At 39.4% G+C, this 17,593-nt stretch overlaps 1 protein-coding gene across 2 annotated transcripts in view; it reads right to left on the reverse strand.

The window, feature by feature from the left end:
* NFX1 (nuclear transcription factor, X-box binding 1) overlaps positions 1-17,593 on the reverse strand; it is a 73,932-nt gene that overhangs the window by 26,283 nt on the left and 30,056 nt on the right. For both annotated transcript variants that reach the window (XM_058695119.1, XM_058695120.1), the window contains exons 8-11: positions 11,260-11,359; positions 10,959-11,176; positions 4,856-4,953; positions 1,701-1,731 (exon numbers count right to left, since the gene is read on the reverse strand). In XM_058695119.1, the coding sequence (XP_058551102.1) occupies positions 1,701-1,731; positions 4,856-4,953; positions 10,959-11,176; positions 11,260-11,359 (447 nt within the window). The remainder of the gene's footprint in view (positions 1-1,700; positions 1,732-4,855; positions 4,954-10,958; positions 11,177-11,259; positions 11,360-17,593) is intronic.

Below are 17,593 nucleotides of genomic sequence, written 5' to 3' on the forward strand. Positions count from 1 at the left end.
AGAAAAAAATAAAACTAACTGGCAGATGTATAAAGCTATATGAATACAGAAAAATATCTGGACCCAAATCCAACAAACTAGTAACAGTTTCATCAGGGAAGGGGAGGAGGGAAAAATCAGGTTAGGGTGTATTTTCACTTTTTCCTTTATATTGTTTTTATTCCGTTGTTTTTTTTTTTTTTTACTTTAAAAGCATATTAATGTAATTTTTTCAAATTATATTTTTAATAACCACAATTTTGACTGTGGTTTTAAGGCAGATATTTCTGCTTACCTTCCAAACAACCACTCCCCACCTTCTTCTTTTTTTTTTAAATTTTTTTTTTAACGTTTATTTATTTTTGAGACAGAGAGAGACAGAGCATGAACGGGGGAGGGTCAGAGAGAGGGAGACACAGAATCCGAAACAGGCTCCAGGCTCTGAGCGGTCAGCACAGAGCCCGACACGGGGCTCAAACTCACGGACCGTGAGATCATGACCTGAGCCGAAGTTGGCCGCTTAACCGACTGAGCCACCCAGGCGCCCCCCACTCCCCACCTTCTTAAGGCTAACAGAGGCTTAATTCTGCTCAGAAACTAGGTACCCATGTGCTCCTAGTTTCAGGGGTGAATGTAGAAAAGTCTAGCCTATTAATTCCATTTTCTTTGCTAACGTTGGGTTTAGGCAGGAGCATGTGATACAAAGTGTACTGAGGTCCTCTCAGGATTGTCTTCCTTGCTCTTGAGAAGGAAAGGAAGCTTAAGAATCTCTTTCTTTCCTTTAGATATTCCTGGGTAAGATGTTGATGTGTGGACTTGTTGTAGCTAACTTATATCCATGAGGAGAAAACCAAGAAAGTCAGAGAAGCTGAACTGGAGTCCTGGAATCAGGAGGTTGGAATTAACCAACTCTGGACTTGTTCTGCCTCCATACTTCCTATTATGTGAGACAGTAAAGCCCCTTATTGCTAAAGTTATTTTTCCTTGGGTTTTTGATACCTGCAGACAAAAGCATCCTAATCTAAAACAGCTTTCTTCCTGGCCAGAATAAGATCTTTTTATTTTGTACACATTTAACTTCTATCACTTTTCCAAACAGGTATTAAGGTGGCTTAAACAAAAGACTAAGTGATGGTGAGCAAAAGACAGAATCTTAATAGTGTGGGATGTCAGGATCAAAGACAAAGGAAGAAACAATACTGTAGGCCTCAAGGTTAAGAAGGCTTGCTGGCTGAGTACCTGTTCCAGGTGTCCAACAGTCATATCAAGCTTTAAGGGGATCTAGCATCACAGTCAGTATGTAAAAAGCTTGCTGCATTAGGTATTATTCTCCTTCACCCCCACTACTACCATTTTATTATGAAAATTTCCAAACATAAAGGTTGAAACAACTTTACAGTGAATATCCATATGCCCATTACTGAGATTTTACCATTATTTTTTCACCTTTCTATCCACCTATCAATTTACCTTAATATTTGATACATTTTAAAGTAAACTGCAGATATGACTACACTTACCTTTTTTAGAACTTAATTAACCAGAACTTATGATTTTTATTTTTCTTTTGAGGCAAAAGAAAATGAAACATATAAAATGAAATATACAAATCTTAAGTGTACCTTTGCGGAATTATGACATATATAATACAAACTCTTATCAAGAAACAGAACAATTACTTTTACCCCAGAAAGTCCCCTCATGCCCATTCTCAGTCATACCTTCACTTTTGAGACTGGTACATGGAAGCTCCTATGGAAAAAGGAAAAGAAAAAAAACAAAAAACAAAAAACAAAAAACCAACAGTAACTCCTTTAGGAACAAATGAAACAACACAACTAGAGTATAATGCTATATATAACACGTGCACCCTAAATATCCTATACTTTTCTGGTAGTCACTTATTCGCCAACTTCACCTATCTGGAGCTAGGTTAGCCCAGTTTCTATATGAATATGCTTTACTCACAGTGGGTCTCCTGGTTTACTGACATTTCGTGCAAATATAATTGTAACAATCTTTGTGGTCTGGCCTCCTAATTGAAAGTAGATTTTAGGAATTATAAAATCTGAATGGAAGGAGGGATTGCTAAAAGTACATAAAGCAAAGAAAAAAAATTGCCTGGCAAAGGAGACAGAAAAAGCCACAAAAAGCAGAAAAATTGAAAATATGTAATTATCTGGTACCAGAGGCAAACAGGTCAACACACTTAAGAGCAGCATGACACTGCAGAAATGCAGCAAAGTAGAATATAGTAGTCCTCTGGCATTCAGTTTTATGACTTTGGTAATTACGTATGAACGACCCCAAAGATCTACCATATGTAACTTGCTGAGGCATGATCCCAAATAACATGTGTGGAGAGGATGCTGTGTGGGAAGCAAGTCAGTCACTTGGGGGAGAGTGAGCCTGGCTGCCCAGTATCTACATCTGAATTTGGCTTTGATGTCATTTACAGGTTGCTAGGTACTCAGAAACTAGCAAAATGCTAAAAATATTCTTTCTTAGTGAAAAGGACTCTGAAGAAAAGGGCAGTTACTAGAGTTGAAAACAGAAGCAAAAGTCTAAGAAGTGGAAGATTCTTGGCTACAAAGATGTCTTAGATACATTAGTTGGCTGGGTTGGATGATAAGGAAGAGTTGCCCATATGTTCCCTGGAGATACAAAGCAAAGGTGAGTCATGAAATTGCTAGAGTGCGTGCTCCAGTTAATGCAAACACTGGACTGCAGAGAAGAAATGACATACTGGAGTGGTTATCTTAATTGCAGGGAAAGGGAGAGCTCCTGTAGATCCTGACAATCATATGAATTACCAATAAAAACTTAAATACAGTATTCTTTGGCAAGAGGTAGTACAGCATACATTTTTCAAAGATTCCCACCAAAGTGATTAAAAGAAAACCACCTTTGAAGCTTCAAGAAATAAGTTTTATTTATCTAGAAAACTCACTTCCATGGAAAAGCCCATTCCATTACAAAAGACATTTCATGAAAAATCTGGCTGAAGAATGAGGTGATGACCATCAATTGCAAAGAGATTTTTCACTTTGTCAAAGGTTTCAATAGAATTCATACTGCAGTGAGTGCCTCCAGCAATTTTAGAATAAAACTTTTATTTGCAAAAATTCACTTTATACACAGCTTTTCATGAATATGCTCACTGCCATGGGATCTGCTATTAGAGTGAGGGCAGACAGTGAATGAGAATCAAAAAAGCACAGAGAGAACAGGACTGTTGGGGAGAAAGAAGCAAACAGACAGTACCCATTTCTAGCTCACACATCCCAACTCTGCTTGTGCTTCTTGGTCACAGCCAGCACCTCTGGGCATCACTAAATTTGTGATTACTAAATCACAGTATTTCACAGTCTTTAAGATCCTGTGTCTGACATTCAAAATATCTCTACTGACCCATGTACTCTGGTTTCTTTCAGGAAAAAAGCCGTGTGTGTGTGCACGCATGCGCGCACACATCTTTTGCCACATGTAAATTACATTATTTTTACATTTTTATTCTAAAGCTTCCCCGGTAAGCTAGCTGCCAATTTCTGGAATAGATCCTCAGAATCATTTGCAAGTCAGCTGCTACCCAGCCCTTGGGCTTGGTAGCAGTTGAATATGCACTGAAGGTGGGTCAGAGAGGACAGATCAATAGTTGCTATGTTCTCCAAGCTGGATTTCCCAAAGACAGCAAGGCTCTTGCCTCTGGTTACAAACATAGGAATGGGCATGAATTCCAAAATGGTAAGATGTCCCTTTTATAACAAAAAGTCCAATCAAAACTGCCCAGGGCAGAAAGAAGAAATTGACAAAAACAGTTGTATAGTGAATAATTAACCTTACTGAAAGGGTGATCTGGCCTTTGCCACTGCCTTCTGGGAAGTGATCTCTAAGCTCCTGGAATATCATGCCTGAAGGAGTGTCATTGTTTGCCTGAGGCCTTGGGTCATCACATAGTCTAACATGATTTAGCGTACAGGCTGGCCATACTGAAAAGTCTTAGGGTGGGGACTGGCTACACCACAGAGACCAATAATATGACTTAGGATGGGGGCTTTGGGTCACAGAGTAATGGCAGACCTCTGGTGACAATCTGGAGATTGAGACCAGCCACATGGGCAGTCAACCATGTCTACACAATGGAGACTCAGTAAAAACTGAACACCCAGGTTTGGGTGACCTTGGGTGACCTGGTTGGCAACACTCCATGCATATTATCACAAAATGATGTTGAGAATGTTAACGCTGTTCCAGCTCCACAGGGAGAGAACAATTAGAAGCTTCTTATTTGGCACTTTCTTGAGACTCTGCCCTGCATGTTTCTTCCTCTGGCTGATATTAATCTGTATCCTTCCCCTGTAATAAACTGTAACCATGATTATAACAGCTTTCTATGTGTTCTGTTGAGTTCTAGTGAATTATCAAACCCTGAGGGTGGTCTTAGGGACACTGGACTGCAGTTGGTATCAGAAATTAGGATGGTCTAACTACTCTAATTCAGCAGTTGTCTAAACTCTTGCAATGACTGTCAGAGATAAGGGTGATCGTATAGACTATATTCTCTCCAATTTCTTAGTTAGCAACAGTGCTTTTGTTCTCTCCTAGCATCTAGCATTATCACACTTTTATTTGGTAGAGCTATCTGGATACTTGCCTCAGCCCCATTACTGGCCTCTGAGCTTAGAGTGCTACCTGACCCCCAGTCTATATCTACCACACAACGGACCCATGGTTGCTCTCAGCATACACTGGCTGGGTTGAATAAATCATATATAGTATGATAAGATTAAAACAAGTTACTTTGATTCTTCCCATCCCATAATCATGAATTTAAAAGGTACTGGTGGTAACAGCACTAACATTGTTCAGGATTTACCTTTGTTCTGAAAGAGCATCTGCAGGAAATAACTGATGTACGAGAGCATGGTCCACAGTCTCCTTCATGGCATAGCTTTTCGCAGGTATGAATGAAATCTTTAATAAAAATGAAAACAGCTAGGAATGAACATTGCAAGTACTCATTTTCAGACTCCCAAGTTCACTAGCCACACTGGTCTTCTACTTCTATTGCCTACAACTCCAGAAGCAGAGTTGAGGGAAGAAGGATGTAGTCAATGCCTCTTCCCCTATCTTCCCTTCATCTGGCAGGCTGGACCTTTTCCGGCAAAGACAGGGCCCAGAATTAGTCACTGGCATATCCTCTGGAGTGCATGATTCTTTGCCTAAGTCAAAAAACAGATCTTCTGACTTCTTTCTTTAGGCCTCAAGTCTCAAGGTTAGACTTGAACCTCCTTAAAATTATAGCCATGGACGACTTTACTGAAGTACTCTTGACTCTGAAAATAATCCGGGGATCATAAACAATCAGAAATCATGATCCATAATCTCAATGACTCAATGACTCATATGTATATATATACATATATACACACACGTGTATATATAATATTTATTTTTGAGACAGAGAAACAGAGCATGAGTGGGGGAGGGGCAGAGAGAGGGAGACACAGAATCCCAAGCAGGCTCCAAGCTCTGAGCTGTCAGCATAGAGCCCAACATGGGGCTCAAACCCACCAACCATGAGATCGTGACCTGAGCCGAAGTCAGATGCTTAACTGACTGAGCCACCCAGGTGCCCCTTCACTGCATATTTTTAAATGTTTATTTTATTTTATTTATTAAAAAAATTTTTTTTAAATCGATGAGATTTACTTTTTAATGTTCATTTATTTTTGAGAGACAGAGGGACAGAGCATGAATGGGGAAGAGCCAGAGAGAGAGGGAGACACAGAATCCAAAGCAGGCTCCAGGCTCTGAGCTGTCAGCACAGAGCCTGATGCAGGGCTCGAACCCACGAACCGTGAGATCATGACCTGAGCCAAAGTCAGAGGCTTAACCGACTGAGCCACCCAGGCGCCCCTATTTTTAAAAAATGTTTAATGTTTATTTATTTTTGAGAAAGACAGAGTGTGAGTAGGGGAGGGGCAGAGAGAGAGGGAGACACAGAATCTGAAGCAGGCTCCAGGCTAGCAAAGAGCCAGACGTGGGGCTTGAACTCACAAACCAGTTGAGATCATGACCTGAGCCGAAGTCGGCCACTTAACCAACTGAGCCACCTAGGTGCCCCCGTGTTTATTTCTTTTTTGAGAGTGTGTGTGCATGTGCGTGAACAGGGGAGGGACAGAAAAGGAGGGAGAGAGAGAATCCCAAGCAGGGGCTCAATCCCATGAACCATGAGATCATTACCTGAGCTGAAATCAAGAGTCAGAGGCTCAACCAACTGAGACACTCAAGCACCCCATTTCACTATATTTATTTTTGGTTATTTTCTTTCTTTTTTTTTAAATTTTTTTTTTAACGTTTATTTATTTTTGAGACAGAGAGAGACAGAGCATGAACCGGGGAGGGTCAGAGAGAGAGGGAGACACAGAATCTGAAACAGGCTCCAGGCTCTGAGCTGTCAGCACAGAGCCCGACGCAGGGCTCGAACTCACGGACTGTGAGATCATGACCTGAGCCAAAGTCGGACGCTTAACCGACCAAGCCACCCAGGTGCCCCAATTTTTGGTTATTTTCTTAATGGGTGTTCTAGGACTTACGATATACATCTTTTTTTAAATTTTTTTTTTAACGTTTATTTATTTTTGAGACAGAGAGAGACAGAGCATGAGCGGGGAGGGTCAGAGAGAGGGAGACACAGCATCCGAAACAGGCTCCAGGCTCTGAGCTGTCAGCACAGAGCCCGATGTGGGGCTTGAACTCACGGACCGCGAGATCATGACCTGAGCCGAAGTCAGCCGCTTAACCGACTGAGCCACCCAGGCGCCCCACTTACGATATACATCTTACCAGAATCCACTTCAGGTTTATACTAACCTAATTCCAGTGAGATAGAGAAACCTTACTCCTATGTAGCTCTATTCTCTCTTCTCTTTTATGCTATTATTACGTCTACATGTTACAAACCCAACAATATACTATTATGTAATGTTATGTCTATTAAAACAGAAAAGAGCAAGCATACATTCATAGTTTGTTACATTTATCATCTTTACCATTTCTGATTTTCTTCATTTGTTGCTACAGATCTGAGTTACCACTTGGTGTCACTTCCTTACTTTGATCTCACCCACCTCCTTTGTGCTCTTATTGTCAGATATATATCCACATGTTACAACCCTAATAATACAATTACGTATTATCTTATACAACTACTTTTTAAGTCAGCTGCAAAAAGAATATGCTTTTATACTGTCTTTTATAATTATGCAATTACATTTACTCTTTGATTTTTCATATGGATATGAATTTATATCTGGGTTTACTTGCTTTCAGTCTGAAGAACTTACTACTTTAGTATTTATTGTGAAGTAGATCTGCTAGCAATAAATTGTGTTTCCTTCCTTCCTTCTCTTTTTCTTTTTTAAAGTAGGCTTCATGCCCAGCACGGAGCCCAACATGGGTCTTGAACTCACAACTCTGAGATCAAGACCTGAGCTGAGATCAAGAGTCAGATACTTAACTGACTAAACCACCCAGGTGCCCCTTTATTTTCATTTCTGAAAGATAGTTTTGCTGAATAGAAGCTTCTTAGATGGCAGTATATTTTCCCCAGCACTTTTGAACAGGTCATCTCAGTATCTTCTTGTTGTGATGTAGTGCTCTCCATTGTTTCTGATGAGAAGTCTGCTGCTAATCTTATAGGGGTTCCCTTGTATGTAAGGAGTCATATTTCTCTTGCTGCTTTTTCTCCTTATCCTTGGCTTTCGGCTTTTTACTTGTATCTAGGTGTGGAACATTCTGAATGTGTCCTATTGGGAGTTGAGCTTCTTGGATATACAGATTAAAGGTTTTCAATAAATTTGAAAAGTTTTCAGTTATTCAAATATTTTTCTGCTTTCTACCATTCTGGTATTCCCATTACATATGTTTGTGTGCTTAAAAGTACTCCCATTTCTTTGAAGTGCTGTTCACTTTTCTTCATTCTACTTTCTCTCTGTTGGGCATAAATTGCTCAGCAGTCTGATCCAATGAAATTGGGTAAGGGTGATCTTTGAGGCAAGTCTGTGAAGTCTGTTCTGACCCCAGAGGGGCTCCCTTAGCTACCTCTTTCCCTGGTTCTTTCTGCTGAACTAGCTGGCTTACAGTTTAGCTAGCTGCCCTTAATCAAGAAGAGCTATTATTTTCTGAAGGGTTTTTAGGCCTGAACTTCTCTACATTATTTCAAATTAAAGTCCTTTCCTTTGGAGAGTACTTTGGAGCTCTCTTTTTTATGGACTACCTTTCTCCCTAGGAAAAGTCTCAGTTACTTACTTTTGGTGGTGAGTGGGACAGTAGCCTCTGGTTTTCTTGGCTTGTATCTTTCAGCATAGAGCCTCTGCTCTACAAATGAGCTGGGGTGAAGATGACTAGGGCCCCAATATTTTAACCTGCTGTGATTGGAGTAAAACTTCTGACTTATGGGTGGGCTGTATGGAAGGGAGCCTACAACTCTCAGCTGTGTCTACCAGAAACGTAGCCTCTTTTTTTAAGATTTTATTTTTAAGTAATCTCTACACCTAATGTGGGACTTGAACCTACACCCCCAACAAGAACTGCATGCTCTACCAATTGAGCCAGCCAGTGTCCCAGAAATTTAGCCTCTTCAATTTGGAGTTAGAGGGGATGAAAAATGCTGGCAGTGTGCTCCTCCCAGTGAGACTTGGTAACCCCTGACTGGGATCTTAGGGGTAGAGGAAGCCTCATCTTCTTGGCACACCTATCCTGAGTGGAGCTTTTGTTAAGCTGAGCTGGGGGTGGAAGGGAGGGAATGGACTGTGACTTAAACAACACAGACTCTTGCTGTTCTTACTGAGTTTCAGTAGATTTTCTTTAATAAATACTCATTTGAGGTATGCCCATCAGACAATTTCCAGAGACTTTAAATGATTCCTTTTCCCCAGTTTTGCTTGTTTTGCTGGGGAGTGGGTCCATGTAGCTCCTCATATTTCCACTGTGAAAGCAGAACTCTACCTAGTGTCTTGTACTAAAGCAATTTATCTAGGATAGAAATTCCTACTGAGTGAGACACTAAAAGACCTCAGCAAACTTTCTATGGATAAGCTAGATCTGAATAAACTTGAGAGCCACTGTTTTCACATGGGCTTGTCTTTGAGCTTCTCAATCCAACTCAGCCTAATTCCTTACAAATTTTTTATGATTAAAAACCTGATGAGGTACAGTGGTTACCCTCAAATCCCTTGATCTGTTCTTATCCTACCCCTGGGGCTGGTTTATACTGATAATTACTATTCTTCTCTTGCTCAAGTCCCCCTGTATTACCCATTTCGCATTTCGTCTTTCTCTCATTGCCAACATATTTTAGCCCCATGGTAGGATTTCTTGTGGTCATCGTATATAAAATTGTTATAAAACTGACCCATGAGCTTTCTGAAAAGGGAAGACTTTAACCATCCTTCTTGATTTTGAAGTCATTTGATCTTCACTTTACAGAGTTTATCTGAAGATACATTTTCACAGTTGGCAAAGAGAACCAATAGACAATTGATTTTTCTAATGCAGTTGAAACGTGTATTAAAATATGAGAAAAGATGGGGCGCCTGGGTGGCTCAGTTGGTTAAGCGGCCGACTTCAGCTCAGGTCACGATCTCGCGGTCTGTGAGTTCGAGCCCCGCGTCGGGCTCTGTGCTGACCGCTCAGAGCCTGGAGCCTGTTTCAGATTCTGTGTCTCCCTCTCTCTGACCCTCCCCCGTTCATGCTCTGTCTCTCTCTGTCTCAAAAATAAATAAACGTTAAAAAAATATATGAGAAAAGAACATTCCTCCTCTATACACAATTTTAAAGTCAGACTGTAAAAAATACAGTAGGATGTACCTACTGGTTCCTGCTGGTGTTTGGAAGAAATATGAAATCTCTATTTTTGATAAACATGGAAACCAAACCTAAAGATTCTAGCTTTGCTGCAGTTATAGGAACACCTCTCTTAGACAAACTCAGTTGCCTACATCCATTCTTCTAAACACACAGCCTTTGAACACTCACCCAGGATAGAAGGTGCCAAGTCATTGCAAAACTATACCAGCACCTCCCCCAAGGAATGCCCCAGAATGTCTCAGAACTCAGACTATTACTTTATAGCCAATTCAAACAAATTTCTTCTGGTTTCTATATCCAAGTAATCAGAAGCCACACATCAGAAGAAAGGGAGAGTCACTAATGCTAAAAGCATTGCCAGGAAAATAAACAACCGAAAGCTTTAACAAGTAGATAAACAATTCAAACTGCATACTAGTGTGGGGAAACTGCCTGAGAAACCTCAGCAGGCCCTGAGGGCACCAGTGTACCCAGCAGGATACGACAACTGAGGTTCAGGAAAATGATGACTCTGGGTCAACAAAGGGGAAAAACTTATCTCCAATAAACTCTATTTAAAGAAAGAAGAAAATGTGAATTTTAGAAAACTGTCCATCCAAAGTGATGCTCAAGAGGTGTTACTCCTCAACTATATGGGAAAATTAGCTATAGAAAATATATTTCTTGAGTGACCCAAATGGCTAAAGTTTTATTGTACTTAGAATTTTAGTTCTTAAACATCTGACCCAGTTATTTAACATGTTCCTATTACATGAAAATGCCTTTAAACACTCACTGAACCCTGGATTAGTAAAAGGATAGATCATGTCCATACTAGTGTAGGCTAAGAGAAATCATAACCCCCTCATGGGATAGTATCTCACAACTGTCCTGAGTTAGCAATAAAATACCCAAAGCAGAAGGAGAAATCACTTGGGTAAATGTGAGTTTTCACATTTTGAAATTTTTGAGGAGGAAAGAAAAAGTACCCACACAAATTTCATCATTAATATTTTTAAAAGCCTCTGATATTATAACTAAAATTTAACGCTATTCTCCTTATAAAGTCACTGCTGCCAAACACTTCCACTCATATTTTTAAAGACAACTTTATGCCTACTAGTTACCTAAGGAACCACATGGCAGAGGCTTGCCGCACACTTTTCCACATGAAGGGACAGGATCCATGCATGTTTTCCGACCACTACTTCCAAGTTCTAGCAATTGGCTGAGAGGAGTTTGGCCACAAGGGCAACAGCGCACCAGCTGGGGGAGCCGTGGGCATGGCTGGCAGGGCTGAGGGTGGCACACTTGAGAACACGTATGGTTCCCACATTTCAAGTCCCTGTTAGGAAAAACAACAGACTATTACATAATTGTTGCATAAAATACAGCTTTATTCTAACTGAGAAAAACATAAAACCTTACTTGCCACATATCTTTAAACAGCCAAAGTCACCAAATCCATCAGACTTTCCTACATCTGTTCCACATAACACGTCTCGGGAAGTGTTGCCACAGTAGCATACTTGAGGACACAATTTAAAAAACAAAGGTTAGTAACCTGCATGGGTTCTTAAAATTTTCCAAACAATCTATAAGAAAGCACAAAATGCAACTCATTAATGTTGATCAGACCTGATGCAGAAATAAATGTGGCATATATAGCAGCTCTAAGACCCACCTGAGAAGCTTTAGCACAGAAGTAAAAAAGGCCTTGTAAGACTGTTGATATCCCATGGTGCCTCTGCAGCACATCCCCAAAGCAGCATTAAAGTGAAGCAATTCTCTAAATTTAGAGGCTACTATCCGGTCCATGAGGCCATTAGCTGAGAGCCATTTACTGTGTGGCTCCCTGGGGTCCTCTGGAGATGTTTCAGAACATGGAAACTAAGCTGGTGATAGTCATGGAGGAGTTGATGACTAAATCATTCCCATCTTCACTTCAACCCAAGCAGCAGAGATTTAGTACTTTATATACTGGGGCTCACAGAAAATGCTTGGAAAAACTCTCTACTGCTAAAAAGGAATAAAAAAACTGGTACAATATAAAATCTTCAATAATTTGTATTCTATTGTTGAATTTGAAGTAATCATGTTTAAGAATTGATACTGAGTAAGAAGTTCAAACAACTCAAGAATTTTATTTGCTAGATAAAGAACCCAGCTTAACTTCTATAGATTTCCCAATGGGTTCAAGAAACAATGAGTTCTAATATGCCTACATTGGTAAAAGTAGAGGGTGAACCCAATCACTATAAATTTGTGACAGAACATCAGACTTCAGGCCCTAACTTAATTGCTCCTTTAAATGACTTCCATGGTCAGGAGGTGCTCTTTACAGTCAATCCTGTGTGGTTTTAGAGATGTTTCTTATTATTCATCATTAACGTCTTGCAAAATTTAGATCACTTTATTATTTAAGGCCACGAACTTCATACGTAAAAAAGAATATTTTAGTGATAGCCTCCGTACTATGTCCATGGCTCTTTGTGGTGTGAGCAAAAAGCATTTATTGGGACTTTATAAAAATTGTAAACATTTTGAAATTAAAAATATGTTTTTAGATGCATTAATTAAATACGTTAATTAAATATAGCCTACAAACAACAACAACAAAAGAAGTAATGAGTTTCTTTATTTCTTGAGGGCAGGAATAAATATGTTTAAGGAGTTATGCTTCTGATGTATTAAAATGTAACAAAGTCTGATAAGAATTAATTTCATCAACTTATATAATTTTTCTAAGTGTCATTTTACGTTTTCTTTTTCTTCTTTTTAAGACATTTTTATTTATTTTTGAGACAGAGAGAGACAGAGCATGAGCAGGGGAGGGGCAGAGAGAGAGGGAGGCACAGAATCCGAAGCAGGCTCCAGGCTCTGAGCTGTCAGCACAGAGCCCAACGCGGGGCTCAAACTCACAGACTGTGAGATCATGACCTGAGCCGAAGTCAGCTGCTCAACTGACTGAGCCACCCAGGCGCTCCTCATTTTACATTTTCAATTTACAATGAAAATTTATCTTGGGGAGCCTGGGTGGCTCAGACGGTTAAGTGTCCGACTTCAGGTCATGATCTCGCAGTTCATGAGTTTGAGCCCCTTATTAGGCTCTGTGCTCACAGCTCAGAGCCTAGAGCCTGTTTTAGATTCTGTGTCTCCTTCTCTCTCTGCCCCTCCACTTCTCATGCTCTTTCTCTCTAAAAAATAAATAAACATTAAAAAAAATTTTTTAGGGGCACCTGGGTGGTTCAGTTGGATGAAAGTCTGACTTCGGCTCAGGTCATGATCTTGCGGTTCGTGAGTTCGAGCCCCGCGTCAGGCTTTGTGCTGACAGCTCAGAGCCTGGATCCTACTTCCAATCTGTGTATCCCCCCCCCCCCGCCCCTCTCCCGCTCATACTCTCTCTCTCTCTCTCTCTCTCTCTCTAAAAAATAAACATTAAAAAAATTTTTTTAATAAATTTTTTTTTATTAAAAAAATTTTTTAATAAATTTTTTTAATAAAAAAAATTTCTTAATAAATTTTTTTAATAAAAAAAATTTTTTTAAAAGATAGTGAAAATTTATCTCATTAAAATCAATCTATGCAAATATGCCTGACCCTACATAATAAATGCAGACCAAAAGATTTCAATTTAGAAATCCTGCAGACCTAACGATGCTTTCCTTCTTTCTCAGTACAACTTAGATATCTACTTACACAGAAAAATCAACATTAGAATAAACGTAACATTATAAAAACATCAAATCATAAAATCACATAGTAAAAATTTAAATAAATATTTCTAACTAAACATGAGACATAATGTTTGTAAAATGAAACACTGTACTGAACAGACCAAAAACTTTCAATGAAAAGAGGGAAAGCCTCAAATCAATGAAGACATAACCAAGACTCTTGATTTTTAAAATCTACTTTCCACCTTCTAGTAAGTACATGTGCAGTTTCATCTCCGGTTCTAAAATTGATTCACTTATCCAATAAAAACTTATTGGATGAATTAATATAGATGTAGGAAACACAACCAGCATTTATGAAATCAATGAATTCATAAACAAACCCTAGTAACTGGGAATTTCTACAAGCGAGCTTTTCTTTCCTAAGTTTCTGCTCAGACAGAACAGAGACTTTTTTTTTTTTTTTTGAGGTATGAGCAGACAGCTGTGAACAAAAGAATCAAGGGTCAGAAATAAACCCACACCTATATGGCCAATTCACTTATAAAAAAGGAGGCAAGAATATATAATGAGAAGACAGTTTTTTTAGTAAATGGTGCTAGAAAAATCAAACAGTTACATGCAAAAGAATGACACTGGACCATTTTCTTATATCACACATAAAAATAACCTCAGACTGGATTAAAGACATAAATGAGAGACCTGAAACCATTAAACTCCTAAAAGGAAACACAGGCAGTAATCTCTTGGACACTGCCCTTAGCAACATATTTATGGATAGGTCTCCTCAGGAAAGGGAGATAAAAGCAAAAATAAACTACTGGGGATTACATCAAATAAAAAGTTTTTGCAGGCACCTGGGTGACTCAGTAGGTTAAGCGTCTGTCTTCTGCGCAGGTAATAATCTCACAGTCCATGAGTTCAAGCCCCACATGAGGCTCTGTGCAGACAGCTCAGAGCCTGTAGCCTGCTTCAGATACTGTGTCTCCCTCTCTCTCTGCTCCTCCCCTGCTAGTGCTCTCTCTCTCAAAAATAAAATTAAAACAAAAAAAAAAATAAAAAAAAAACACAACCTTTTGCACAGCAAAGGAAACCATCAACAAAACAAAAAGGCAACCTAAGGAATAGGAGAAGATATATGCAAATGAGATGCCTAATGAGGAGTTAATATCCAAAATATATAAAGAATTTATACAATTCGGGGCGCCTGGGTGGCTCAGTCGGTTAAGCATCTGACTTCGGATCAGGTCATGATCTTGTGGTCCATGAGTTCAAGACCCGTGTCAGGCTCTGTGCTGACAAGTCAGAGCCTGGGGCCTGCTTCAGATTCTGCATCTCCCTCTCTCTCTGCCCCTCCCCTGCTTGTGCTCAGTCTCTCTTGCTCTCAAAAATAAGTAAGCATTAAAAAAAAATTTTTTTTAAAGAAATAACAAACATTGATGAGGATGTAGAGAAAGAGGAACCCTTGTGCAATGCAGGTAGAAATAGAAATTGGCGCAACAACTGTGGAAAACAGTATGGAGGTTCCTCAAAAAATTAAAAACATAAATACCATGATCCAGCAATTCCACAACTAAGTATTTACCCAAAGAAAACAAAAACACTAATTCGAGAAGATACATGCACCTTATGCTTGTTGCAGCATTATTTGCAATAGCCAAGATATGGAAACAACCCAAGAATCCATCAATAGATGAACGGATAAAGATGTATATATATATACATGATCTCACTGCTCGTGAGTTCGAGCCCCACATTGCGCTCTGTGCTAACCGCTTGGAGCCTGGAGCCTGCTTCAGATTCTGTCTCTGTCTCTCTGCACCTCCCCTGCTCGCTCTGTGTCTCTGTCTCTCTCTCTCAAATATAAAATAAAAACCAAAAAAATTAAAAACCAAAAAAGCCAAAATGGAGCCCCTGATCAATTAGGGAATAATCGGAGTACAATACTAAAAAGCCCCACTATGCCTAGGCACAAGAGACAGCAATATGAGCTGGTGACAGAAGACTTGGATGGAGTCACCGCTGGCTGAAGAATATGGAACCAGAGGAGTCTGGAAGGTCTCTGCTGCCAGCTTTAGCCTATTCAGCATTTTTATCAACACATGAATGAACCCCCAGAAGGAATGCTTATTAAATCTCTAGATAAGGCTGAAAGGGATCCTAGGAGAATTACAAATAGAGAAGAGAAACAAACTGTACTCATGGCCATAACAGTCCCCTAGATATTTACTGTGGACAAACAAAAAGCCTTCCACTGGGTTTGAAAAATCAACTACACAGCAACACAAAGGCAGAGACGGGAATCCATACAAATTTGTACAAAAAAGATCTGGTTGAATTAGGTGAGTAAAAGCATAATATGAATTAAGAACTATAAATGGTCCACATTAAAGGGACTCTCACACCACAATCTATATTGTTAAGACCAAACTGCCAGCATATACTTAACTCCTGCCTTATCTCAAAATGGATTTGAGGCAACACGTAAGAATATATGAAATATAGCAAAAGAACATAAAATTAAAGATGTGAAAAGTGGAACAATGGTAGAGACATAGAAAAAAATCATAGCTGAAAAAGAAATACACTATAAAGACAAACATTAGGTCAATCATACAAGGCTTCTAAGATAAAAAGATCAATAGTCTTTGAGGAAAAACAACCAGTCTTGGAACTAAAGCCAGACAGGAATTTCTCCCAGGAGGACCCATAAAGAGAAATTGAGTATTACATGGCACAGTTCCTTACATGAAATTCTTACAGTACACAATACAAAACATTTCATAGGGCTGTTACTTATTTTAGGTGCCAACACAGATCAACAGCATCACACCAAGGTAAAATTTAATAAAATAAAACTCTATAGGGCATCAATACACTGTAGCCTGGGATCCCTGCAGATCAGGGACTATTGTAAAAACAGAGGAATCACACAGTATGTGTTTCTTTGTGACTTGTTTCTTTCCCTTAGCGTAGTGTTTGGGAGGTTCATCTACTTCATAGCATGTATTGATACTACATTCTTTTCATGGATGAATAATAATCCAATGTATGGTCATACCACATTTGTTTATCCATTCCTCAAGTGACAGTCATTTGAATTGCTTCCACATTTTGACTACGATGACTAGTACTGCTATGCACATGCATTTACAAGTTTTTTTGTGGACATATATTTCCATCTCTTTTGGATATGTGCCCAGGAATGGAATTACTGGGTCATATGATAAAATTCTACATTTAACCTTTTAAGAAAATGCCAGACTGTTTTCTAAAGTGGTTATACTATATTACTTATTGTGGTTTTAACTTACATTTCCTTAGTATTTAAAGGTGTTAAGCACCTTTTGTGTGTTTGTTGGCTATTTATAGGTTTTCTTTTACGAAGTATCTGTTCAAGTCTTTTGCTCATTGTTTAAGTTGTTCATCTTTTTTATAGGTACTTTTTTTTTTTAATTTTTTTTAACTTTTATTTATTTTTGAGACAGAGAGGGACAGAGCATGAATAGGGGATGGGCAGAGAGAGGGGAGACACAGAATCTGAAACAGGCTCCAGGCTCTGAGCTGTCAGCACAGAGCCCGATGCGGGGCTTGAACTCACGGACCGTGAGATCATGACCCGAGCTGAAGTCAGACGCTTAACCACTGAGCCACCCAGGCGCCCCATTGTTCATCTTTAATTACTTTGTAAGAGTACTTCAAAATTTCTGGATACAATATGCAATTGATTTATTCATTTTCTTAATGTTTTTTTTTTTTTTTTTTTTTTTAATTTATTTTTGGGACAGAGAGAGACAGAGCATGAACGGGGGAGGGGCAGAGAGAGAGGGAGACACAGAATCGGAAACAGGCTCCAGGCTCCGAGCCATCAGCCCAGAGCCTGACGCGGGGCTCGAACTCACGGACCGCGAGATCGTGACCTGGCTGAAGTCGGACGCTTAACCGACTGCGCCACCCAGGCGCCCCGATTTATTCATTTTCTTAATGGTATCTTCTGATGAAGAGAAGCTTTTAATTTTGATAAAGTTCAATGTATCAATTTTTTCTTTTATGGTTAGTATTTTTGTTGTTCTGTCCAAGAAATC

The sequence above is a fragment of the Neofelis nebulosa genome, chromosome 12 (assembly GCF_028018385.1).
Source record: "Neofelis nebulosa isolate mNeoNeb1 chromosome 12, mNeoNeb1.pri, whole genome shotgun sequence".
In the NCBI taxonomy this organism is placed as follows: domain Eukaryota; kingdom Metazoa; phylum Chordata; class Mammalia; order Carnivora; family Felidae; genus Neofelis; species Neofelis nebulosa.